General features: G+C 38.8%; 2 protein-coding genes and 1 pseudogene across 2 annotated transcripts; 2 read left to right on the plus strand and 1 right to left on the minus strand.

The window, feature by feature from the left end:
* Positions 1-1,069: 1,069 nt before the first annotated feature.
* LOC136280388 (uncharacterized) lies at positions 1,070-1,595 on the minus strand (annotated as a pseudogene).
* Positions 1,596-3,122: 1,527 nt separating this feature from the next.
* LOC131778770 (uncharacterized) lies at positions 3,123-13,820 on the plus strand. Its single transcript, XM_066166122.1, has 12 exons — positions 3,123-3,263; positions 4,812-4,874; positions 4,988-5,197; positions 5,510-5,621; positions 6,302-6,483; positions 6,764-7,576; positions 7,896-8,168; positions 8,456-8,890; positions 9,218-9,484; positions 11,124-11,438; positions 11,989-12,051; positions 12,537-13,820. Exons 1-12 carry the CDS (start codon positions 3,182-3,184, stop codon positions 12,599-12,601), a joined length of 2,880 nt encoding a protein of 959 aa, XP_066022219.1. The 5' UTR covers positions 3,123-3,181; the 3' UTR covers positions 12,602-13,820.
* A 365-nt stretch (positions 13,821-14,185) lies between these two features.
* LOC131778771 (uncharacterized) lies at positions 14,186-24,768 on the plus strand. The gene is made up of 13 exons (XM_066165398.1): positions 14,186-14,276; positions 14,885-14,944; positions 15,082-15,291; positions 15,837-15,948; positions 18,271-18,446; positions 18,966-19,382; positions 19,458-19,916; positions 20,394-20,666; positions 20,896-21,357; positions 21,676-21,945; positions 23,155-23,331; positions 24,040-24,261; positions 24,643-24,768. Exons 1-13 carry the CDS (start codon positions 14,186-14,188, stop codon positions 24,747-24,749), a joined length of 3,036 nt encoding a protein of 1,011 aa, XP_066021495.1. The 3' UTR covers positions 24,750-24,768.
* The last annotated feature ends 1,996 nt before the right edge of the window (positions 24,769-26,764 follow it).

Here is a 26,764-nt window from a genome sequence, read left to right on the forward strand (position 1 = left end):
GTTTTGCGGTTTCTGAAAGGAGCTAACACCATATGTGTGGACAAAATTAAGATTACTTTCACTCGTCTAGATGGCTTTGAGAGGCGTCCCATTGCTCATACGTGTGCACCATCATTAAAGTTGCCCTCACCATACCAAAGAGAGATAAGAAATGAACAGCATCATCGACTGTGAATTTTGGGAAATGAACATTTCTTAAAATTACTCTTTACCTATACTTCTAGTTCGCAGTTAGTTGTTCCAGTTTAAAAAAAATCTTATGTTTGGTCCTAGTAGGACATTCGTACTTTAATGACACTGCTTTTCAGATTCCCTTTCTCGTTCAAACTATATTTAACAATGAACATATTATTAATCAAAAAAATTGTTCCTTAACGGCAACGTTATGGTATTTGCAAGGTGAGACCACAGGGGAAATTTATGTGCTCAAGAAATTATTTTGAATTGCATGAGTTGTGTTAATGGCTTTATATTCATACGGTATATTGCTCACTTTCGGGAAATTTCAGAGTTGGCCAAAAATAGTAGTATAAACATGATTTTCGAGCATTTATTATGTCGAACTTTCAGTGATGTAAGATCAGTTCCAGTTACAGTAATTGTTACTCAGTAATAATGTTTATCGTAATTTCTGTAACCAGGTAAGTTTCTTACCTAAACAATCATAGTGTTTTTAGAGTACGTATTACAAATAAAGAATAGTTCATTTTTTTTCCTGAATTGTTTCGTATTGAAGACTAAAGTGTACGCCTTATATCACTCAAACAGAATTGAAAAAAAATTTTTTTTTTTTACAAAAATTGTGCAACCATTCTGCAAATGCACTCAGCCGAGAGTCAACCTGACCTGTTTGAGCCACTGTGTTATCGCCATTCTTCATTATAAGACAAAAGGTTAAGTATTGCTTATCACTGTGTAACTGTCCTAAAGTTGTTATTGCGGTATATAGTCTAATATTTACTGCTTCATAATATCAAATTTAATGTATCTAGCTTTTCTATTATATGTTCAACGCGTTGATGCAAATAAATTTAGCTCCTGCATCAGTTCAATAACACTAATTCCATGTTTATATGTAAAGTTCACCCCGCAACACTTGCATAAAGCAAAGCTTGAGACACTCACAATGTATGACATTAGCATCACAAGTCGTATCCACCAATCTATGCGCCCTTTTCTAAGAGTACCCCCACCAGGCCTCAAAACGCTGGTTTGCGCGTAATTTACCATACAGAAAACTGTTATCCTCCGATTGGAAAAAATGTTGTATAGCAGCGATATTAACGTTTTCAGTCCCATTATCTGCCCTTGTAATCCTAAGAGTTCCACCAATTTGTCGAACACAGTCGATGAAATACTGAGCAACTATAAAAGGATCATTATTTGATGGGCCCACCTCCAGCCACGTGATTCGTTTACTATAACCATCGATACCTCCATGTATACAGAAGCCAAACGGGTTCAGTTTATTGTATCCATCTGTGTGCCAAAAATGGTTTGGCTTCTACACCGTCTGGGTCAAGAATTTTTAAGAGGTTCCTGACAGTATCTTTGTCAACACAAAGGCCGTAGACCTGTCAGAGTCTTTGAGCCATTTGTCTATGGCCAATCGTACTTCCGCAATTCTATCTTTATGCATCCACAAACCTCTTGAAGATCGCTACGATTTTTCCGTCTCCTAAGACCTCGAGACTTCAGAATCCTCTTCAATTGACGCATACTAAGGTAAAAACCGTAGGTTAACTCGATAAGCAGCAAGATCTCTTTGTTATTCATTCTCAAATGATAATAACCGTCAATGATATCTCCAAGCTCAGCATTGCATGCCTTGTTGTAAGATAGGCAGATACGAAGGTAAAACTGCTCGACACTGTGACACATTTCCAGTAACAAATAGAATAGTCATCTTTAAGTCCTTCTATTCATTTTCACTACGCGGGAATAAGCATGTAATTTATGATCAGCGGTTGAAAAGTCGAGAAAAAGTCGAGAAAAAAGTCGAGAAAAAAGTCAAGAAAAAAGTCAAGAAAAAAGTCTAAAAGAAGTCAGGAAAAAGTCAAGAGAAAAATTCGAAAAAAAGGAAAGCGTGAGGAAAAAAAATCGAGCGCGAAAAAAAATATCGAGCGCGGCAAAAGAAAACCGAGCGCGGCAAAAAAAATCGAGTGGGGCAAAAAAAAGTCAGGCCGCCAAAAAAAGTCAAGCGCGACAAAAAAAAATCGAGCGCGACAAAAAAAGAGTCGAGTGCGAAGAAAACAAAACCACACGCGACAAAAAAAATCGAGCGCCACAAAGAAAAAAGTCGAACTTGACAAAAAAAGTCAAGCGCGACACAAAATAGTCGAGGGCGACAAAAAAAAACTCGAGCGCGACAAAAAATAATCGAGCGCAAGAAATAAAAAACCGAGCGTTACAGAGAAAAAAAGTCGAGAGCGGCAAAATAAAAAAAAGAAGGCGAGCACGACAAAAAAAATCGAGTGCGACAAAAATTGAGCGCGACAAAAAAATCGAGCGCGACAAAAAAATCGAGCGCGTGAAAAAAAGTCGAGCCCGTGAAAAAAAAATCGCGCGCGAGTTTTGCATGGCACCAACTGTCTCCGTACACTTGCTAATTGATTCCTCTCGCTTTATAATGACAACTTCATGGATCATCATACGCTTCCCAAGTGAGAATTTTTTTTTCTGACCAAAGCTTGTCATGCGCGATGTTGATTTAAAATGTGTTGACCATAACTATGGTTTTAACGGTTATTTATCGACCTTCTTAGGTTCTTATGTGCGAATTCACACTTCGCGCTCAACGAACAATGAAACACACTGTAAAGATAGTGGGCTGTCAGTGAAATCAACCAAAACATGGAGTTTAAACTTCTATTCAACTTGGGTGACAAGTTTCCATGTAAATAGAGGCTCAATTAGGCATTAAGTTTCCCCTAAGTATCTTTAAAATGACGGTAGAGCAGATCCCAAAAATGTTATATGTTCTTTAGTACCCAACTTTTTTAGCGCTTAAGATAAAACGAAATAGTTCTAAAACTACGTTACCCATTATATGAAACAGTATCGCTTATTTTTGCAGGTGGCCAGGTTTTTATGGTTTCCTACATTTTAGCACCTACACATCCAATTAACTCAAACTTCCTTGTTCGAGTTTTTGACTCATCGATTTAAGTGATCGATTTAAATGCAGTTTCCAAATATTTTTGTTTATTCAATAGTGAACTTTCATATTTTGACTGCTCTGTCACACAACGGTACCCGAACAGGTGAGGAGACTTTATGCTCTTGAATTAGCAAATGTAACGAATCGCTGTTATTCTTTAAGTGCTATTTTATCTATTTCCCGTTTAAAAAAACCTACTTGCTTAAAAAAAAAAATTTCTATCCATCACATACGAAGGCCGTTAATCTGGAAGCACAGTCTACAATGAATTGGCTTCGTGTTCCTCCAGTGCTAAACTTCTGTGCACCTTTTGTCAATGTTCGTATTTTTCGAGCGTACTAAAACGGTCTTTCTCCTATTATCTCCCCATCTCTTTTTTACTTTAATAGTAATGTTTCATCTTTCTATATATCCATTGCCTTCGTAATTTGTAATGACGTATTCGTTCCCTAAAACCCCAACCAACCTCCTTAATTCAATTCTATTCTACATCGATCCTTACTGAAAAAATATAGAGAGTTTGGGATAGAAGACATAAGGTAAAGGGCTCACATATACATGCTTGGTAAATTGTGGAAGTATTTCTGATGAACATCAACCTCTTTGTTATTTTATTTTCTTGCCTTACCAGATTTTGTTTATTGAATATATCTCAAAAGACCAAATTAGGTGTTTCTCCTATGTAACTGCAATTAGAGCAAAGCCTGTAAAACTATCTCCGGCATAGACTGCACGCGGTGTGATCACGTAATGGATTTTTTTTGGGAGGGGGGAGGGGGGGAAGGAGGGGCTGAATTGAACTGCTGAAAAGAAAAAGAATCTTAACTCGATGCCTCCTTCTTTTCTGTCAATGCAGAGACAACATTTGTTCCGGGGACAATCACGTGAATCTTTTTTAATTGTGAAGTTGGAGTTGTTATCAATATTAGATGGGGGCAGAAGAAGACAAAATGGAAATTTTATGATGTATAGAGCACCAGTAGGAAATATTAGGAAGACAGCCACTAAACTAACGCCACCCGCATAACGAACCATGTGACATTCGAAACTATGTGCTCTTCTTTTCTCACATTTCCACAATTTGAGGTTTTAAGCGCTTAATTATCCAACGCAGTTTCGAAAAGATCTTATTTTGTCATCATTGATTACTCTGCATGAACAATTATTGACTGTAAAGCGAAAATGTCGAAATCCTTGCGATTGTATGGTGTACGATAAACGCTCGAAGTAACCTTGACAAAGACGACGTCAATAACTTAATTTTAAAGGGCCAGGTACACTAAACATTGGATTTATGTGCCCTGGGGCTGGCAAGGTTTTTTTTTTTTTTAATTTTTAATTTTATACGAAAATCATTCTGGTTCACTCGCTAGTCACTACGACTCCATAATTTCCTTTCTGAAAGGGTATGACCTCGTTAAGGAGGCACCAGATACCAGCGGTCGCTTAAACACGTGACTCGCGATAAGACCATGTCTTTCTTCTCAGCCATTCAGCCCCCAAACACTATATATCATTGATCAGCATTCTGCAATCATTTAGTCATTGTTTCAATCTACGAGTAGCTATCAACACCAATCACAGCGATCAATTTTGCAACGTTTCTTATGATCGACAGTACATTTCTTTCTCTTTTTTCATTTTTTTGAAGGAAATGGATACCAGACGTTTAGACAGAAACGATCATTTGGCGTCAAAGATGCGACTTGTAACTGTAAGTTACCCTCTGTGTGTAGTGCTTGTATATCATTAGTATGTGTTCTGAACAATAGATATGTCTCTTATAACTTACACCATTTTACCTCACCGTCTCTGTCTTCATTTCAGTGACCCATGGCGCTTATTTGGAGAGATATGACAGAATCGATTATAAACGTGTCAAATTTCTGTTGGCTGATCCTCGATACCCAAACCTACCGAGTTTTGCAACATGTGTTCCAACATTCGAACAGCCGTCAAATTGGGCAGACTTCTTTGGGTCACGCATAAGAACATATTTCGTTCCGCTACAGACAGGAAACCACTATTTCTATCTTTGTACGATATTCCTTAAACTTTGTTCATCATAATGTTATACGCGATTCATGTAATTATTTTTACATCAGACTTTTCACTTTAATCCTCATTTCAACATGGCCAATTAATTCAATTGTGAGATGGAATTCTTTCACGAGGTAGACAATAACCCATTACACTCTGCCTAGTAGAAGGAAACAATCGATTTTGGGAGGCACACTTTCAAGCCCCTTCCATGGCCCAAAATTCTCGATTGCTCTCTCTCTTCAAATATGCTTCATTTGCAGTTCAATATGTGGGTGTTAAAATTTTGCTGTTTGATTTTTTTTTCAGCATCAGACGCCGGGAGTGAGCTCTACCTCAGCACGAATGAAAAACCAGAAACTAAGTCGTTGATAAATTACGTAAGTGGAGGATTTGCAACCTATCAGTATGAGTACGACAGGTGAGACCATGAGCACAAATGCAGTTTCAGAGTGTTATATTTATCTCTGTTGCAGTAACGCAAATCTCACAATAATGTAACATAGTTTCCTACAAGTTCATCTCGTATTGATAGAGTCGGGTTTTGCCATGTGCATATACAGAACGCAATTGGTTTTGCTTCGATAATTAACAAAACTGTTGCATGGATATTGCCAAATTATTTCCCCTCTCAATATATGATACGTTAACCGCGTGCATGTTAAGATAAAAATGTCGTCCTGATAACGGGTATCAAAACGGCGTTTGCGCTTTTAATTTTTATTAGCAGAAGTGTGATTAGTATAACTGAACAGAAAATTGAACCATCACTTCGAATGAAAGTTATTTGTCTCTCTTGTAAGAATTTGCATCTCTTCTGTGGTTGTGTCATTACACAAATGAAAATAACTTCAAAATAGAATTGCAGTTTTCTCCTATTAAAAGAGTCGCTTGCTAATTCGCAGTTCTCATCTGTGGAATACCTCTGGCTCTCAAAGTTAAGATTCATATTCCGTCATGGCCTCTTAATATTCCCTATTACTTTAATACAGGCACGTGGTATAACCTTGCTGGTCGTTTATGTCAATTTTTTTTTTTGAACGCAGCATCCACTACATCCGCACTTCAGCGTAATGATGTTTTTCCTTTTTGCGCTCTTAGGTTTACAAATCAAAAATCTCTACCTGTTTACATGAAGAAAGGTAAATTTTACTACATGGAGGCAGTGATGAAAGATGACCACCAGAAAGATCACCTGGAGGCTGCTGTTAAGACACCAGACGGACAATTTTACAAAGTTATACCCTCAAAATTCTTGTGGACAACTTTGCCACTACCGCCTGGTTGGTATATTTTCAAATAAATTTTGATAGCTGTATTTTATCAGTGGCTGGTAAGTGTACCAAAATCTAAAAAGAGCTACTTCGGCATTTTTCGTCACTTAAATGATTTTTGTAAAGAGCCATCACTAAACACTTTCACCAACAATATTTGAAATAACAAGACCCTAGGCAAATATTCAAACAGTTCATCACTTTAGTTATTTCCTTATTTTCTACGTATGGTGTAATATAAAGAACAGGAGCGATTAAAGTATTATCACCCATCATTATTATTTATCAGAGAAAAACTCAACCTATCAAGTAACGTTGCTCAAAGTTGCTGCAAGAGCTGGTGCAAGAGCTGGTTTGGCATTTGGAGCTCATTGGGGAAAGAGGAGTGGGGCGAAAGCAGGAGCTAAAGCAGGTGCCTTGGCCGGAATAGAGGTAGGAGCATCCGCCGGAGCTCGTGTAGGAGAAAAAGCTGCCCTACAAGTGATCACAAAAACAATCGAGGATGGACTCAATAACGTCTATGGACAGAACTCGCACCGATTTAAAATTGTTGTAGAGAATGGGAACGTGGTTTCCGTTACTAATCCAACTTCAGGAGGCACTCCTGGAAGTGGGGGATCAGGTGCTGCTGGAGGAACAGGGGGCGCAGCTGGCGTAGGAGGCAGAGGTGGCACAGGAGGCACAGGAGGAGCAGAGGGCGAGGGCGGTATAGGGTTCGGAGGTACAGGAGGCGCAATGGGGTCGCAAGCCGCAAAGGGCGAAGCGTATGGAGGGGGAGCAGCAGCATCGATGGCTGTAAAAGGAGGAAGTGGCTCGTCACTTACTGTAGGGGTGAACGGAGGTGGCCAAGGACAAGTCAGTGCTGGAAGAAGTGAGAGCGCATCAGGACAAGCAGGAAATGGAGCATCAGTTTCTGCTAAAGGTTCACAAGTGACTTCCGGTGAGGGAGTAGATACTTCTCCTGTTTCTAGTAGCAACAAAGCTAGCTCTCAACCAGATGAATTTTTGGGGTTCCAGGAGGCGTCATATATGTTAAAACCTGGAGAAGACGCACAAGCAATAGCAAGACTGCTTGTGTGGAAACAAGGGGCTGCAAGCAAACGTAAGTGGATGTCTTAGCTCAGAAAACTCGTAACATTAACACAGCTATTATTTGAAAATTGTTAATGAGGTGGTATCAACTCTCTGGAAGACCCTTTTTGATTTTCCTAATCCATCTGAAGTCTCAGCTTAAGAATGTTTTGAGCGAACGCGATCTCAGAACATAGATTCCCTATGATAATTTTTGTTTCCGTGTCAATTTCCTACCAGACCGGGTCCGGTGTAAAAGTGAGAACTAGACGTTTAGAGGGCTATATTTAACAATAGTAGATTGTACATGAAGTTTCACTAAATTAATTTTTGCATTTTACATGTTTCAGTTGTTCAAGATGGACTTTACACGGTCCACTCCTGGGATATACCATACCCACAAGAAAATGGCAGCCTTAACTTCTGTTGGCGTTCTTACAATGGAAAAATGGCTCTTAGACCATTCTGTCAAGTGTTCTCCGTGCGAATTCCTGCATTGCATCAAAAGGTTGAAGCGGGGAAAGAAACCGCTTCGTTTGAATCAGTTTGCCTTCCAGGTTATTTCTTGAGGCAAAAAAACTATAATTTTATTTTGCAAAAACGTGATGGATCAGAATTGTTTGGTGAGTAACATTGACGCCCACATTTCTTAAGATCTTTAAGTCAATTTTCCTTTTTGATAGTACAATCTTTTTTTGCCGCGATTTGAACTACTTCACCGAGCAGATTAATTGAACTATTCTCATCGTAGTTAAGTTTTTGTCTAACGTATTTTGCTGGTTAAAGTTTTATTTGTCTTTTTGTTGGTAAAGAAACGACCTTAGCCTCAACTGAGCACATCAGAGTGTAATTATGAACAATAACATAAACGTGATTGTTAAAGTGCGTATAACTTATTCTTCCTCAACAGATAAAGAGAGTTCTTTCTACTTAGTTAGAGTGATGAAGTTTAGTCGGAATCTCCTGCTGAAATCAATGCACAAGGATTGGTATATTTGCCAAAGTAGAGATCGGCAACGTGATCACATCACACCTTTGGAGCTGGACTTTTATAATGGTGATCCCGACGTCCTCGAGAGGTGTACATTTTCATTTTGGCCAGTTCCACCATACGAAAACAAGCAAAAGAACTGTCGGAACGTTATTGGACCGGAGAAACCATTAACCATCGTAGGACAACCACAACCCCATCCTGCTCATTTGGTTTCAGAGACCAGCGCCCAACCACTCCAACCCTCCTGCATCCCCTTGTGTTCGTCTGGAGGGTTAACACCGGCGGCACCGGCAATGTTTCAAGGATCAACCATAAATGGTCCTTCGGAGCCTTCTGTCGCAAGTGGAAAAAGTAAATACATGTTTAGTCTGTCATTGCTCTTTCATGGTACATGTTAATGCATGATTCTTTCTGAATTTGCAGACACCATTTTAATCCTGGTCAAATTTCAGACTCAAGGTATAGGAATTAGTCAGACTTAACAAACACAGACCATTGAGTCAATTAGTTTGAAACGATCACGAACTAAACAATTATTATGTCAACAAATGTCTTCGAGTATTCTCCATCACAATCCATAAATTATTATTCATTGAAATGCCTTCCAATGATTAACATGTAAAGCTTTCCAATCAATTTAACACTTACTGTTTCCCATTTCGATCCCTCTTTTTTCAGGGATGTGCGTTGCATTAAACTTCATAAACAACTTTGGACCTTCATTTAAGCTCCTGTCCTCTCTTAAACATGAAGCGTACCTTGTCACTGGATCAGGATTTAAGCTTAAACTCATTATAGAACGACCTGAGCTACATAGCCATGTTGCATTCAGCGCTGAGGATCCGACTGGAAAAAGCAAGTTACTTTTGAATGAAGAAACAAGCATATCAGAATCACCTGTCCCTGGTTGTCCTGTGTTTAAGGATATTTCAGTCACCAGGCAAGGTACGACGCATTAATTATCCTGAGGCATGTATTAAGCGGTATACCCCTTTCGATTTATCATTCGTCCAGGAAAACATAACAATGTGATGTGTATACAAAATTAAACACTTTTCCTGTGTCAATAGAGCAGGATAATCAACTTGCATTAAAATTTATTTAGTTTGGTTACCTTTTGAGCCTCACTTTATCAGAAACCATTAGAGAATTCAAGCATTCTGGCTTGCTGGTATGTCGAAAGAAATTCCCCGCGGTTGAAAATTCATTGCAGCCATATTTCAGTTTCCCTTTAAGTCTCTCTTCCTAGCCAATCAGCTATAGATTTTCGTGGACAATCTTTCAGCCTTAAGCATGATCCTCCTCAATCAGTTAATGCCGAACTCAAAGTCAGAAAGTACTGTGCAAAGGTAATGCAAACAATTATCGTCGAATATTGGGTTTTGTTCTCCCCATATATCAGCGATCTATGTTGCATTTTATAGACACCTCAAAACGATAAATCGACGAGATATCAGAGCTTTCCTGTGGTATCTCGTTCCAAAGATAAATCGTTGCGGTGATATATCGTTCCGGCGATATATCGACGAGACATCTGAGTTTTCCTGCGATATCTCGTTTCAAAGATATATTGTTCCAGCGATTGAATAGTTTAAGCGATATATAGTTGCGGCGATATATTTCTAGCATACATTTATCGTAGAGCGCACAGTACATCATCACGATAATATTATTTGCTCCAGTGAAATATCGCTCCAGCGATTCATCATGTTAAAAGCAGCAGAATATATTTTTTCGAGACAGACGGAGATGAAGTTTTACAACATTAGGAAACGAGGCAGGCCTCAAGGGCAATATTTAGATCGAAAATTTCGATTAACTGCGATAGCTTGCGAACAAGTAATTTTATTAAGGCATTGATAACAGCCTCTAATGGTTAAATACGAGCACATGACAAAAAATTTAGGATAGCTAAGCGGTCTAATTTAGGCGCTTTTTTTTCATTTATTCTCAAAAGCTGGCATTTTCCTGTGCTTACTTTACATGTGTCCCACATGTGGTTTGTTTCTCCTATAATTAGCACTGATAGGAAAAGACCTCGCAAAAAGTCTTCCTTGTAGATATTCGCGTCTCAAAGCTATTAACATATCAACGGGATTCGGTTCGTACTCAAACTAGTCGATTCGTACCTGTCCCAATTTTAATGCATTAGAAATATCTCACGCACTCGCGCGTTGTTTCGATTGTTTCCTAGGATATTTCGTAAGTTAGTAGAGTCAAGCAAGGTGGTAAGTTTGTAGAGTCAAGCGAGTAAAAAATTCCAATTGGGTGCTGATCATTATGTTGGTTCCAAAAAAACTCTCCAAGTGGTAAATAAATGACTATAAATATACGAACATCATACATATGTGATTCGAGTTCGCTGCGTTTGCTATACGTTCGTTGTTTTAAACATTGTATCCACTACATCAGTAAACCCAGTCAGTCGCTACTAACGTTTAACTTCACTAAATACCTATCTAAATTACAATGACGATACGGCAAAAAAGTCAGTTCAATACTGTATAGAAGATAAGTAAGGGCAAATTTAAAACTTCTTCATGATGGAAAACCGATAAATTATTACTATTTTTCTGAACTACAGGTAGTGATTCACGAGAAAGGCTTGGGAAATATGAGCCTTTCTCCTTGGGCACTCGCGTCTCGACATCAACTTCTCAACCTCATCCTCCACCACCTTTGTCACTTCTGCGCCCTCCCTCTCCTTCTCCTCCACCTCCACCTCCTCCTCCTCCTTCTTCTCCTCTTCCTCCTTTCCCTCCTCCTCCTCCACCTGCACCTGCACCTCCTCCTCCTCCTCTTCCTCCTTCACCGTCCCCTCTTCCACCGCCATCATCACTATCACCAGCCTCTTCTGCATCAGTCGTTTCAGCAGTCCCTGCAGCCTCGGAAATTCCAGGTAAGCCACTTATTAACTTTGTGCAAGCTAACACAATTATTTCATCGCTTTTTTTTTATCTAAAAAGCAAGGTTTTGATGTGGCTTACATGGTCATCATTTTCTCGAAAAGGATTTGAATATCTGCACTATGAAATGATATCAGCAAATAGAGTGCTTTTTACAAACTAAGATAAACGACAATGACGCACCAAAAAAAGGATGAACAATTCGCGTAACAGCAAGTTATAAAACAATAGGAGCAGTAAGGCAAAAACAACTTTTGAGATCAAACTGTAAATAGCATTGAAGTTAGCCATGTCCACAGACATATTTTGTAGACAAAAAAGAGAGTTAGGTTATTTCATTTGATAAACACAAACCGACCATTATCATTTGTCATCCAAGTGACACTTCCTATGTTTCAAAAACGTCAGAGACTAATGCCTTTCAACCATACCCAAGTAAACCTTTTTATGATATCATCCATTAATCTCTCGCTAGAACGTTATAACCCTTTAAAGTATATGCGACTTCAGGGGAGTTTGAAAGTTAAAATTATTTTTTTGAAGAAAAAGGGCCTGGATCCATTCATTATCATTACCATTACACGAGGACACCCTTCCGTACTCTCGGTAGGTGAAATATTTTCCAAAATACAAATGATCTAAATGATTCATTATAAAGATTAATATAAAAAATACTGATGTCAATAAAAGATAGATTAAACAGAAGACGTTTAGCGTTTGCGAATGATTTCTTTAATTGGACAAAGAAATAGAAAATAGATTTTTAGTTCATCTTCTCTTTTCTATCAAAATGCAACATTTGTCCTGCACTTGAAACTGATGGTTTTACAACATTGAATAAAAAAAATTCTTGGCCCTAGTGCGCATTTATGAGTTTCAACATTTATCAAATCAAATTAACTCAGATCTAACGAGAAAAATAAGTGTAAAAAACTATCGGTATATTTGTCTCCGTAGCGGTTGAATTAAATTGGGATCATAAGATTTTTCACAAATTCATAGTTCATCTTGCAAAACAGAAAATTCGGACTGTTGTTTGTTTAGTCGTTTTAATGTAAATATATTTAAACACTTAACACCTTTTTTAATAGGTTGTCCAACGAGCTGTTCCTCCACTGGGTGCCCGGTTTCCTGTCCGCCATCCTGTTGTCGGTAAAATCCTTGTTACGCCGGAGTGCAGATTGAACGAGGACATAAAATCGTCCTTTTCAATGTGGTTATAAACTGGACGGAAGAAAATCAGTCAAAGGACCTTGCTCTTGCGTCGTTGAAGCCGCAGTTATTGTGGCTGTGCTGCTTGTCACTTTCCAGATGTAGGAAGCAGGCAGTAGATTCGTAAAATCATGATATGAACAATTTTAACCGGTTTACATGTTCTGAAAAATCACCAAACAATACTTGCGGGGCATTGCTATTCTCGCTCTCAGCGAGAATCCGTTGACGAAATTCGCTAGTTTACATCAACCTAGCACACGCGTTGTATAAAACACGTAAACCTAAAACGTTCACGGATTTATATGAAACATGCGTTTTTTTATTAACATTTCTACTTGAGATATAGGATGTTCTTTCCTTAGGTTAAGGTATTGAAAGCTCAGCATTTTCCATAACATTTGTTGTTCCTGAAAAATATCTTTAACCAAGAGTTACTTTAAGCTAAAAACAAACTTCAATTAATAGATTAATAGATAGATGAAGAAACAAATATATTTACAAAGAAGAATACAAATTAAAACTGAAAAATTACAACGTGAGTTGATGGATCCTTATCTGAACATAACAGCATCGGCTTCAAACTAAAACTTGCGTATTATGGTCTAGGTGGCGTTTAAAACTTTTTCAACCACAATTGGCAGTAATGTCGCGATCTGATTGGCCAATTTGTCGTTGTCAATAAGAGTCGAGATTATGCTGCTGCGCCTCTTGAATCCACAACATTTTAACCACTGTCATGACGAATGTCGTTGTCGATAGGAGTACAGACCACGCTAAGCCACTTTCGATTTGTTAAATCGACAATTTTTATAATTGAATTGATGATTCCTTTTTTGTTTTTGCAGCGAGTTTCAAGAACGCTTCACATTAATATTTATCATAAAAACCAAAATGAGTGATATGCATGGTGTCATTTTACTTACTCTGTTCTTGTTTTCCCGTGCAACAAAGAGGATCAATTAGTGGAGAATCTCTCTCGTCAAATGATGCTGTAGTTCCTAGTGTTATAAGAATCGTAGAAAGGGTCCATACTCGCCTTATATGTGTGTCTTGTTTTGACTGCATGCGCATGAAAGTTAAAACTTTAAACTCTCTAAAGCTAAACGAATTTTAATGGTGGTGCTGTAGATATAAACACCCTAAGCAAGAATCAATTTACCAATTTCAGTTTCTAATAAATACGAAGATACACCCTTACGTATATTTGGGTACTCTTCTCTAACGAAAAAGGTCATTTGTTGTTCTTGACTTAACGAGAGAATCCAGGGTGCGACATTCATGTGAATGTCGGTGAATCGATTTTATTAGATAAAATATGTACTTAGGTGAAATCGTTTCTACTAATTGATAACACCACAGGACATAATATGTCAGGACGATGAGTCTTTCAGTCAGATTACCCGTTTCGAGCCTTCATTGTTCGCTTTTCACAGCAGGTGGCTTTTCAAATGCAACCATGCAATATCTTTGAATGACGAAAATGCCTTAGTTCCAGCGATTTCATTTTGGGCCCCATTCACTTACAATGAATTCCCTGATAGTCGTGTACTTTATGTTATTTTGCTTCTTCATTGGTCCATTCTCCAAAGTAATCACTACAGTAATGGAAACATCAGGTGGGTTATTCAAGTATTGTAGTAATTAAAGTGAAATTGTGTCACTTTTTTGAGAGGGTCAAGTGTAATCTCATACAAAGATTTTCAGATGATTATGGGTCTTTTCAAGCGCAAAGCGTAATAGTTTTCAATATCAGATTTTTCAGGTCAATTGAATTGCAATTCTAGGGGAGGGAAACTAGTTGAAGTCGAACGTGTTTCAACCTTTTCCCGCCGACACAGGCTGATCATTTCTTTTCTCTGCTATATTTTATGTTCGTAAAATTCAATTTCGTTTTAACGAACGTAGAGAAGAATGAAAATAGAAATGCACCTTTCGGTCCTAATTTGAACCAAAATGCGGATAAGAGAGAGCAGGCATGATGAATTGGTGAGATCTCTCGAATTTCACTTTTTTTTTTTTTTGTTTGATTCCCTGCACCTGATGTCTTATATGTCTGTTGAGATTCACTGACATTTAAATTTACTCAACTCTTTCTCGCTCTAAGTTCTAATCTTCTTTAACAGTGTATTCCTTTCATGAATTATGAAAAAGATATAAACCTCTTTGTATAACGAAAGTGACAAAATGATAAAAATTTTCATTCTTCATTTATTGACATCAATAGATAACTATGAGCCCGTCAGGCTGCGACGAGGCTTCGGCTTTAGAAAAGCAGTTTGTGGATGTAAGTAAATGGCTCTTCATTTTGATTGTACTTGAAGTAATATTTACCTAAGGACTTTCGAAAACCATGGCGATCGTCAGTTCAGTTCCCAGTCATGATATCGTACTTCTCACTTATTTGTGTATGTTGTTTTCTAGTGAAAAATGGCGTATACCTGGAGAAATGGGACCGAATTGATTTTAAACGCGTTAAGTTTCTGTTGGCTGATGAACGATTTCCAAACATGCCAAGTTTTTCAACATGTGTTCCAACGTTTGAACAGCCCTCAAACTGGGGAGACTTCTTTGGCTCACGTTTAAGGACGTATTTTGTTCCTCTTCAAACTGGAAACCACTACTTCTTTCTTTGTAAGGAATAATGTAGTAATTGATACCTATAACTGAATTTGATAGCATCCCAGAAAAGATGACCGAGAAGATTCAGGACTCGACAGGATTCGAACCCGCGCCTCCCAGACACTGCTTCGGCTACTGGCTGGGCCACGACGTCACATTTTGGAGGGAAGCCATTTCTTTAAATGAAGTACACATGCGAAGATCATATCATCACATGCCTATCATTTAAGTATGAGCAGATTCCTGCACGGGATTAAATTCGAAGAGCCCACTTTAATTTGCCTCGCCCCAACATTTGTCCTCGTGGCTCAGCTATTAGATGCCCCAAATAGTTTCTGGTGTCACGATTTACCTCATCTTTTATTTGTTCGCAACAATCAAGTGGTTTTTAACACGCTTCTGAATTGTCTTTTTTTTTTTTTCATATTTTCGTTTTGTTTAGCCCATTTATTTCTTTATCTAGAGTCTTCAATTGGGAAAGAAGAGCAAAACATACTATACACTGTATTATTTTCATTTGATTGCCACATCTGATTGCTATCCATTACTTACTCTAGCTTCCAATGCTGGGAGCGAACTGTTTATGAGCACAAACGATAACCCAAAGACCAAGACAATGATTACTTACGTAGATGGAGGATTTCCCACTGGCCAGTATGAGTATGACAGGCACGATCAGTTAAGATCTTTAACATACCAAAACTATTATAATACAGAAAATATTTTTTTTTCTTTTGGTGAAAGATTTTAGCTTTTTGGTTGGCCGATTACTACGGTCTTGCTTTTTTTTCCAAAGTTTCCTTTGCTCTTAGGGGTGAGAGTGATTATTGTACTCGTGATTGACAAGCTAACTTAACAATAGACTGTCCGACTGATTTGATGGAAGAATAATCAAATGGATTGATAAATGAAGGTCTGAGCGACTGACTGACAGACGGACTGACTGACTGACTGACTGACTGACTGACTGGCTGGCTGGCTGGCTGGCTTATTGACTGACTGACTGGCAGGCAGGCAGGCTGGCTGGCTGGCTGACTGCCTGACTTACTGACTGACTGACTGGCTATCTGACTGACTGATTGACCGACTGACAGACTGGCTGGCTGGTTGAGTTGGCAAGTCACTAGATCATTGGCTGATTGAACATCTGTTTGATTCAATGACTGATCAAACGAAAACATGATTTTCTTAACTAATGGATCCATTCTAACGGTGGATCCAGGATTTTTCTTAGGAAGGGGTGCACCACTCAGGGATGAAGTAAGTGACGAGTGACGTAAACAGAGATAATTCCACGGAAAGCCGCACGAACGATTTTTATTCACTAATTGCGATGTAGCAAAAAAACGAACGAGTGAGTTTTTTAATGCATCACGACGAGATGTTTCTATTTCATACATACTGAGATTTTTCCTTACTGACCGACACATTTCAAAGATGGAAAGTTATCTAAATTCAAGAGCAAATTTTATTATAAACACCGCCAAATCCGCAACGTGGCGCGATATTCAATCTCTGTTGACAACTATATATTCCATTTTCTTATTTGTTTTCAAACTAATTTGCCAAAGGAGTGACTTTACTTTTAAAAGAGAGACAAAGATAATTCATACTTTTAAACTTCAATTTATAAATGGCATCGCGAATTTGCAGATGTTTGCAATTTTGAAGTTTAAAACTTGCAAAGAAAACGGCACACCCTCGGTTTTGCAAACTTGCGTGTTTTCTTATACGCTAAATCGTTGATGATACGAGCTTGATAGTTTTTTCTTTTGAGATATCGTTCAAAGCTTGCAATCATCTTCATTTGTAAGGAATGATGTTAACCAGAAATTTGGACTTATTCAATAAGTGTTATGATTAAGGCCTTTGCAAGAGCCTCGTCAAGTGAAGTCGAGATTTATCCGGATATAAAAGGTTCGCATTTATTTTAATTGTATCATTTTTAAGTTAAACGCGTTTTCCGCTCCTTTCTCACAACGCACACGTCAAACAACTTACATTCCATCACGTACGATGAAGACAACGTTCAAATTCCAATCAGAACATACCCAATCATTGCACTACATGAACAGTAGACAATTTTATGAGTTTGGTTTGTATTTTACCATTCAAATTCATTCCATTATACCACATTAGACTTCGCTCCATCACATACCATTTCCTTGTAAACAATCTGCATTTTATCACGTATTCTAACCACATCGTCCAACACCACTGAAAACAATTTACATGAAACTTTAAGCTACTTATAGTGAATTTTCCACACATTTCCCTGCGTTTTGACTTTTTCCACGAATAAAATTCGCTTTTAACAACCTTGGAATTAACCCAATCGCGTGTTAATTCAAATGTAAACAAATTGCATTTTATTACGTATTTCACACACAGAGGGCAAAGTCCAGATAGGCAACAACATATCAAGGAGCCCTCTTTTAAATATTATCCTTTTCTCATGCTCAGTGTATCTGCCCTTTTACGTGATCGCAATGTATCTTTGGTTAGGGTCTATTGGAGATGCAACAGTTTCAGTTTGCTTTTCTCAGTAAAAATTACGTGGAATTATATAATTTAGGCGACTAGCTGTTGACGAATAATTTTGATTTTCTTTCTGTTAGAGGAACGGCCGTAAGCGTAGTCTCTTTTGCAATCGTTTTTTATCTCGTCACGCAATGACTGTCTCTCCGACGGGGAATAGACGAGACCAAACAACGGCGGTGAAGGAGACAGTAAGCGTGTTAGCGATCCATCTTATTTTTGCTCAGAAATATTTAGGCAATAGAGACAATAGACCACAAAATACCTGTGTGAGTTAAGATAAATTATGTTTTTTCTTCTTTCTTGAAGTAAAGTAATGAGATATTTCGTTTCTTTTGAAAGTTATGAAAACATCAGGAACACAAAGTGTCCCATCTCGACTTACCCAGCTGAAAAAATATCTCTTGCATACTACGCATGCCTCTGTTTAATTCCCAATTATCTTCACCGCAGGTTTCTCAATCAAAAGTCGTTGCCGATTCGTTTGATCAAAGGAAAATATTATTACATGGAGGCTATTTTCAAAGACGATCATCAGAAGGATCACCTGGAAGTTGGATTAGAGACACCCAACGGATTATTTTACAAAGTAATACCCTCCATGTTTTTATGGACCGAAGCGAAATCAAGTGAGTACCTACAGTGTCAAAATTGCATCTTTGATGATAAAGTATGCAGAATATACATTAAGTGACTTTCTTTTCATCTTAATTGGTGCGTCATGAAGCGTTGAGCCTCAATCTCTAAAGTTCCTGGTGCCTTTTGGTCTTCTTTTGCTTTTACCACAACTGAATTCTCTGAGCCACATAATATTAAAATATTTGCTCCTCCAATTTGGATCATGGAACGTGTCTTGTAATCTTTTTTCATGGCATGCGTGTATCTAAGAATCTGAAAATCTGAGAATCTCAAAGGAAATGAGCCACTATCATGTGACTCAAAGAAATGTATTTTTCTCACTGAGTTTTGTAAACATTAGCAACAATTGCAAGGCTTGAGTGTGTCAAGGATTTTTAATTATCCCATTTACGTCCACTAAAGCAATAGCTTTCATTCAAAAACATTAGGCGACTGTATCACTAAACGCTGAGATATTCTTAACCGTCATTTTTTTCATTTTAGACACTCAGATTTCTTTCTCTTTTTAGCAAAAAACGCAACCGCTCTAGCAGTTTTGATTAAGACAGCAGCGCGAGCCGGAGCAGCAGCTGGTTTATCATTCGGGGCGAAGTGGGCGAGTAAGAGTGGAGCAAACGCGGGAGCTAAAGCTGGTGCGATGGCAGGAGTGAAGGCTGGGGCATCGGCTGGAGCTGAAGCAGGCGAGCAAGCTGCCATCAGAACAATAAAGAAAGCGCTAGAGGATTCTCTAAATCTTCTTCATGGTGACTCTTTGCACAAATTTAACATAATCATAAACAATGGAAGCGTCACGGCCGTTACCGGTCCAGGAATGGGTGGACTGAGTACCACCACAACTGGAGAGGCAAGTGCAGGCACTGGTGCGGGATGGGGTGGAGGTGGTGGCGGGGGAGGGGCTGGCGTTGGTGTTGGGGTAGGTGGTGGCGGTGGTGGCGGTGGAGGTGGTGGCGGTGGTGGCGGTGGAGGTGGTGGTGTTGGAGGAGGGGGAGGAGGGATTGGAGCTGGTTCGCCTGGTATGGCTGGAACAGCTGGTGCATCAGGCACAGCTGGTATTGCTGCTGGTGTAGCGGGAATGCCTGGATTTACAGGAGGTGGGGCTGCAGGCGGAGGTGCGGGTGAAGTTGTAGGCGGAGGAGCAGGAGTAGAGGGAGGGGGAGGTTCCATAAGTGGAGCAGGAGGTGGAGTTGCTGCTGAAGCTAGTGTTAGTAGTGGAGCTGTTAGTGGAGCTGCTGCTGGAAATGGTGCTGGAGCAAGTGGCGCAGCTGGTGGTGGAGGGATTGGGAGCACGATTGGTGGTGTAGGTGGTTCTGAAGCAGAAGGAATTGTAGGTGTGGTTTCAACCAGCGGAGCGACGAGTGGGTATTCAACACGGCGTGTAGTCACTTACATACCAAAAGCAGGAGAAGATCCACAGACCATTGCTCGAGCGCTAGTTTGGAAAGTAGGAGCTGCGAGCAAAAGTGAGTCAATGACGATATCAATATGCCAATAACTAGCACGGGAATATAATCATTGACAAATAAATATATGTACCTCGGAAAAAAGGGGGGAAATCGGGTGAAGTGTAAAGGACTTATTTCTAGTCTGGGCTATCTGTAATTTATTAAAAAAACTAAACCTTCTGATACCAAAACATTCCTTAAAGAGGCCTATTGTCAATACTTATTTTCACTGTATCAGTATGTGATTTGGCGATGCTCAAACTGTCGTGTTCGAGTGATGCTAAGAAGGATTTCCACTCAAATTGCTGCGAGGTTTGAAGGACGATACATCTCTTCATCATTAGGTCACAGTGGGCGAACATTTGTATTTCCCTTCAAATTCTCAGGAAAGTTTACTAGGGTCCAGAGGTATACAGGTTATGCAGATAAGAACTGAAATTGTACAAAAATATAACTTAAGTGAAATAAATTATTTAAACCACGTTTTGCCCCTAGTTGTAGATAGAGGATTATACAGCGTCCACTCGTACTTCACTCCCTACACACAGGAGAACGGAACCCTAAATTTCTGCTGGCGATCGCTCAATGGTGACGTGAATTTAGATCGCTTCTGCCATGTCTTTAGAGCTCATATTCCTGGGCTGTACAAGCAAGCTGAAGAAAAAAATACCACTGTATCGTTTGAGTCAGTTTGTCTACCAGGATATTTTGTGAGGCAGAAAAATTACCACTTTATTCTTCAGAAAAGAGATGGATCAGAACTATTTGGTAAGAAATTTTGCAACGTTGGAACCAATTTTATTTTTCACAAGTGATAGGCATGATCATAAATACGCATTTTCTTGATTTACGATCTTACTTGGTGTTAGGGTAAAATATTTTTTTATTTTGCATTGTTCACCTCTCCTTTGAAAGAGGAATCAAAAATTATTCTTAGAATGAATATTTCTTTGCATTTTTTATCCCTCAATATTTTCCTGACATCATTTCCCTACAGATAAAGACAGTTCATTCACTCCCTTTTCTGTTATGAAGTATACCAGGAATCTTCTACTGCAGTCATTTCACAATGATTGGTACATGTGTCAGACGCCTAACGAAGGCAATTCTATACACAAGAACCCTACCATACTGCTGGACTTTTATAATGGAGATCCAGATGTCCTCGCTCGCTGCACGTTTTTATTTCACCCCATCGCTCAAAATGAAAATAAACTGACGTGGTGTAAGAACGTGTTAGGACCAGTAGAATTTCCGTCCATAAGTGGTCAACCGCTGCCTCATCCTCCCTTCTTAATTCCACCGGCAACAGCCCAGGCCCCTGCCCTTCCCTCTTGTATACCATTATGTCCTCCAGGGACTGAGGGTGGATTAATTGAACAGGAAACAAGCGTTGGACCCTTAACACCAATTATTCCTTCACCACCTGAATTTTCACATGGACCATCTTTCCTCCCGAGTAAGTGTTCAACACTTTTTACAATGATTGATAGACCGGCGATATTTTTATCCATGATCAAATGGTAGAGGGAAGACGCTGGGAAGGGAGTCTCTTGTATATGTTTTCCTAATCCAAGGCGTCTTTTCTTAATCGCTTAGCGTTAAGGATAGGAGACAGCTGAGTGTGATATATTGCTATTGATTTTTTTTAGAAAAGGAATGTAAAGGATACGTATATTAAAGTTATCACACCCGACACTCTAAACTCTTCAAAGATGTAAGATTGGTGTGTTTTTATTGTAAATTGTGATAAATTACATGTTTGCTTCCCTTTTAGAGATGTGTGTTGCGGTAAACTTCATTAACAAAGTTGGTTCTCCATTTAAACTTTACTCGTCTCTTAAACACGAGGGATATCTAGTCATTGGACCTAGCTTTAAATTAAAACTGATAATAAATCGACCCGAACTGCATAGTCAAGTGACATTCTACGCCGAAGATCTTTCCAGAAAACAAAGAATTCTTCTAAATGAACGCTTAAGCATATCAAAGCCAGTGGTCGCTGATTGTCCCCAATTCGAGGACGTATTTGTTACGGCAGAGCGAGGTATGATCAAAAGGAGATATTTTGATGATTTCACTTATAATAATATATATAAGCAACTAATATTTTCGTTCCCAATGCAATACGTAGATTAATGATTGGCGTCAAAAAAGTATAACCTGCAATACAGGCGTCTTATTACGGCGAGTTAATTTCCTTAAGAAGTTCGCGACAGTTTATTCAACTCGCCATGCGGTGGGGGGGAGAAGGCGGGAAATGCGAAAAGACGCCCGCCTGAAAAGGCCGTTGGGAAGCAAAACATCCCCTAATTAGTTGCGCGTCGCTTCATTTCCGGAAATTAGTAAGTAACCAATCATTTTGATTGGTTACCTTCGGACAAAAACAAACACACGCAGAGCCGATGAGTGAAACGGTAAAACAATTTTTTCAGCCGGGAAAGAAATGGCCTCGAAAAAACCTCCTCCACGGTCATAAATGTGAGCTGATAATTATGGGCTCTACATTTTCCAGGCGACAATTCTTGAGTATAACTGCCCTTAATCCATTTGACGATTTTCCCCCCGAGAGCGAAGCGTCCAAATGACATATTTCGCAGGTGATTGACAGCTAAAGCTTAAGAGCACCAATCAGGAATTCCATTCATGGGCGAACGAAGGTTCGCAAGACAACAATGACCTCGGACAGGCATAATATTTACTCCTTTGGTACAAGTTTCCTTCGCTCCCCAGCCTTCCGTTGCCATTAAAATAAAAGATGGCGGCTGTAATTATCGCTTAGAAAATACTGAGCACTCGCCCGCCAAAATTACAGATTTCGGATAATTTTAACTTTAGCCGGGATTCCCTCATTTTTGGTGAGTTTGAAGTAGAGTGCAAAAATATGGCGAATGGCATAATGAACGATAAAAATTCATGTGGATTTAAAACGGATTTCGATAAAAAATTGACTAGAACAAATTTGGGTTTAATACTTTTACATGCATTGTTATACTGTTTTAGGAAGGAAAAACTCACCCAAATAATGCAACGTAAAAGAAATCGACAGTCAAATAGTAATGTACTTGATCGTGATACGGTGTAGCAACAACATTTAATTTCACAATCATTGTTACCAAACAGCAGTAACAGTATGCATCGATGCTCAACTTAAAAGCCACCCTTTCTATCTCCGTTTTACTTTTTCGCACTCCAGTTCCGTCTTCATTTCATCCCCCCTACCATCATAATTACTTAACTGGTGTTCCACCCCAAGTATTCCCCTCAATACCAGTTCCGGCACCACAACCAGCATCAGCGGCACCTTCTCCTTCAGTAGGAACTCAAGCCGTTGCCTCCTCATCTTCTCTGGTTTCGGCGCCACCCCTTCCCGCTCCCTTGCCATCAGCTCCCGTCTCTCTGCCTGCGGTTCCACGTCCTCCACCTCAAGCAGGTAAGTTAGAATCGAACATCCGTTCACCTAGATTTTTATGCTTAAGTCAGACACACGAAGATATGGCATTATTTGTTATTTGTTTTCAAGAGAAGTGTTTATCTGCAAAGCAGGCATAATTTTGGAGTTGGAGTGCTCAGTGTTTTCTTAATAAAAATGTAGCTGCATTCTGTAATTTTTACAGCTTAAGCAGGTTGGGGAAGAAAGGAATTTATGTTCGTGCGAAACACGAACTTGTAACAAGATACTAAGTCTGCATGCTAGCGCAAGACAAATTATCGAGTAATTTTAGGTGGCTCTGCGCCTACTTGTAAGATATAGATTCCTTTGCTAATTTTGCCGAAGTATGAATCTTGATATGATAAATGCAATTCAGATATAAACTAAGGGAGTTATTCAGCTCGTTTTTTAGTTACAACACAAAGAAGGAAAGTTAAGGTTTTTCTTTTAGGCTGCATAGCTGATTTGGTAACTATAACTGTGAAGAAAGCTTTTTGAGAAATGACTGAGCATCCACTATCTAGTGTATAATCACAAATCCTGACAACGCTATAAGCCAGGACCTGCACCAACATGAGTGTGAATTTTAGTTAAGGTAGATCTCGCTAGGTAACGATATTTCTTCCACAACCCCTGTACGAGATGGCAAAGGAGTATGGTCCCATTAGCCTACAAGTGTTAATGGATACTTGCACTTTACATCACAAGGTGTCTCCGCAGCAGTTCCAGCCAATCCCGTTATACCTGGGGCTCATCTTTCTCCTGTGTTTATGTGTCCCGTGCCTGCCACCCCTTGCATCCCAGATCCACATCCTCCAGTTTCTTCAGTTCACGTTCCCCCGCCCCCGGGACAAACGAATGCTCCATCACCAGTAACCTCGCCCTCTCCTCCTGAAGCTCCAAACGTTCTTGTCACGACATCTCAGGAAGGTACGTGCTTCAGTGAGCATGATTGTTTGCGTGTATCAGTGGTAGTGATCAGTCACAATTGCCAGACTTTTTTAACAGATGCAGCTCTAACTAACTAAAGATGCAAATTTAGTAAAGAATACAACAAGCCCGTTGGTAATCAGAGCTTGCTTATGGGAGCTAAAATTAAGAAAAAGAGAAAAACAAACACGAGAAAGAAAGGCAATTTTCCATATAATTTCAATGACAAAGATATCTACAATTATGAGACTTATTAAGACCTGAATTAATGTATAATAGGTAAAATGAAAATCACGCTAAATCAGGTACCTTAATCGGAAAAATAAAACTACAGTTATAAATTTATCTAATACCTATTTTTCTTTGATATCTTTCAATCAGGTGATACTCATCCAATTCACTATCATTACCATTATCACGGGCCAAAAGCACCTACCTATGTAAATGAGGAGGATGAAGAGAACTATGAAGATATGATGTTCATCTAGTAGTGGAAAGAATTATAGGAGATAATCTTCTGTTCTACTAGGTGATCGATTTTTCTGTAAAGCGAAAGAAATGATACCTTGGCGTTTACAGCCTGGCAAACGAAATACAAACATTTCCCAACAATCTTGTAATTGTAGCAAATCTGTTCCAAAGGTTACTCTTCTTTAACTGAAAAAAAGTTACCCTTTTATAGTAATTTAAATTATGTGAAAAATGTTCAAGAGATTGACGTCGATAACAGAATACTATATTGATTGAAATATTTCATTTTTATGACATAATTCTTGTTCTTTTTGCCAATTGCATGTTTTAAAGCAGTCGATTAGTTCTGCAGCTTTGCTTTCATTTGAAGTTCAGAAATAAAGCTAAGTTTATGGTGTCTTCGCTTTCAAAGAATAGCTGCAATCTGTTTGGTTATAGTTTATGACAGTTACTTGAAAAAAAGGTCAGCACAGAGGCAATTAACAGTCGTTAAGGATGGTTTTCTATGACTTACAAATAAATTCAAATGGTAGACTTAAAGTAAACAATAGCCTTGGCGCGAAAATTTGCGGATATTTGCTTGCGGATATTTGCCCACGGATATTATCCGTTCCGAGATGCGAACAGTTCCCCGAGAGTGAGGCTCGAGGAAAACTGTGAGCTTCAAGGAACAGATAATGTTTTAAGACATATATACAAATATATGTTCGAGTCAAATGGAGCCTTTTGTGTTTATTTTCCTTCAATTATCTTAGCTGAGGCATATTCGATTTCGTGATGCTTTTAGCGAACCAATCGGGTGCAGCAAAAATGCGTGATGGATTATAAGCGCCTACCTTACAAGTAGCGAGGAAACTATGTTCGCGATAAGGTACTTAATGCCATCAATTATTCGTCATTTTCTGCAGCACGCATTTCTTTACACGATACACTGCACATTATGTTCGGAATTATAAGGACGCTGAGTGTAAATGTGAAGATTCTAGAGGTTGTGGCTCACTGAAATCAAAGACACTTGAGGTAGCGGTAGCTCGGATCCTTCTGATGGTAGCAAAAGTAGTGGTGTAGCTTCAACTAACTTCAGGCTTTTACTAACTAACGGTGTGCGTCGTACTTTTATAGGCTATGATACGTGAAGAAGGCTAAGGTGTTGCAAAAATGTAGCGCCCACAATAAGAACTACTTCCCAGGCAGCAAAGATCCAAAGTTATGATACAATTCCAGGAAATCTCGATTTCCACCGACGCGTTCATTTTAGACCATGGAATTGACTACATAATAACTAAACATAAATTAAAAGGAAGTTTGTAGGAAATAAGTAAAACTAACAGTGTTTCCAAACTAACATTGAGTACGCGATAAACATACCGTTTTATGTATTTATTACTTGCACAACTAAGTCCAACACAATAAAAAATACCAACAGTACTCACGTTACTACTTAAGATTACTTTAACCCTTTAACTCCTAGAAATGATTAACATAAAACTTTTCCCTAAAATATCCATACATTCTTCAACAAACAGGGATAAATAAATAGAGAGAGAGAACAAACAACAAAAATAACAATAACTTGCCGCCAATATTTAGTAGATGCACAAAACAAATTCAATTTTCGAACAGACAAAAGTTCTAATGATTCCTCGGGGATCTATTTTTTGTTTTTAATTGTCGCCCAGATTTATTGGATGACACAAAGTGATGTAATTTGAATTTCTGGTTTAAAACCAAGGATATTCATGATGAAAACTAATCCAGGATTTTGAATAAAGGTAAAATTGACAATAAAGAGCCACCCACCCAAACAAGTGATAGCTATACGACCATTAAAAAACTTTTGATGAGAGAGGGCAAAGAGGAAAGGAGATTACAAGAGGATGGGGGTGGGGTTCGTTACTAACTTTTAGTGCTAGACGGAGGGCGCAGTAGAGAGGGAAGCTTATTACAACGTTCTCATTCCACCATTAATTTTCTATAACCCTCACTGAATACCGTTTATAAATAAAAAAATAATTTAAAAAAAGCAGTCTTG

This window comes from Pocillopora verrucosa, chromosome 4 (assembly GCF_036669915.1).
Source record: "Pocillopora verrucosa isolate sample1 chromosome 4, ASM3666991v2, whole genome shotgun sequence".
Lineage (NCBI taxonomy): Eukaryota > Metazoa > Cnidaria > Anthozoa > Scleractinia > Pocilloporidae > Pocillopora > Pocillopora verrucosa.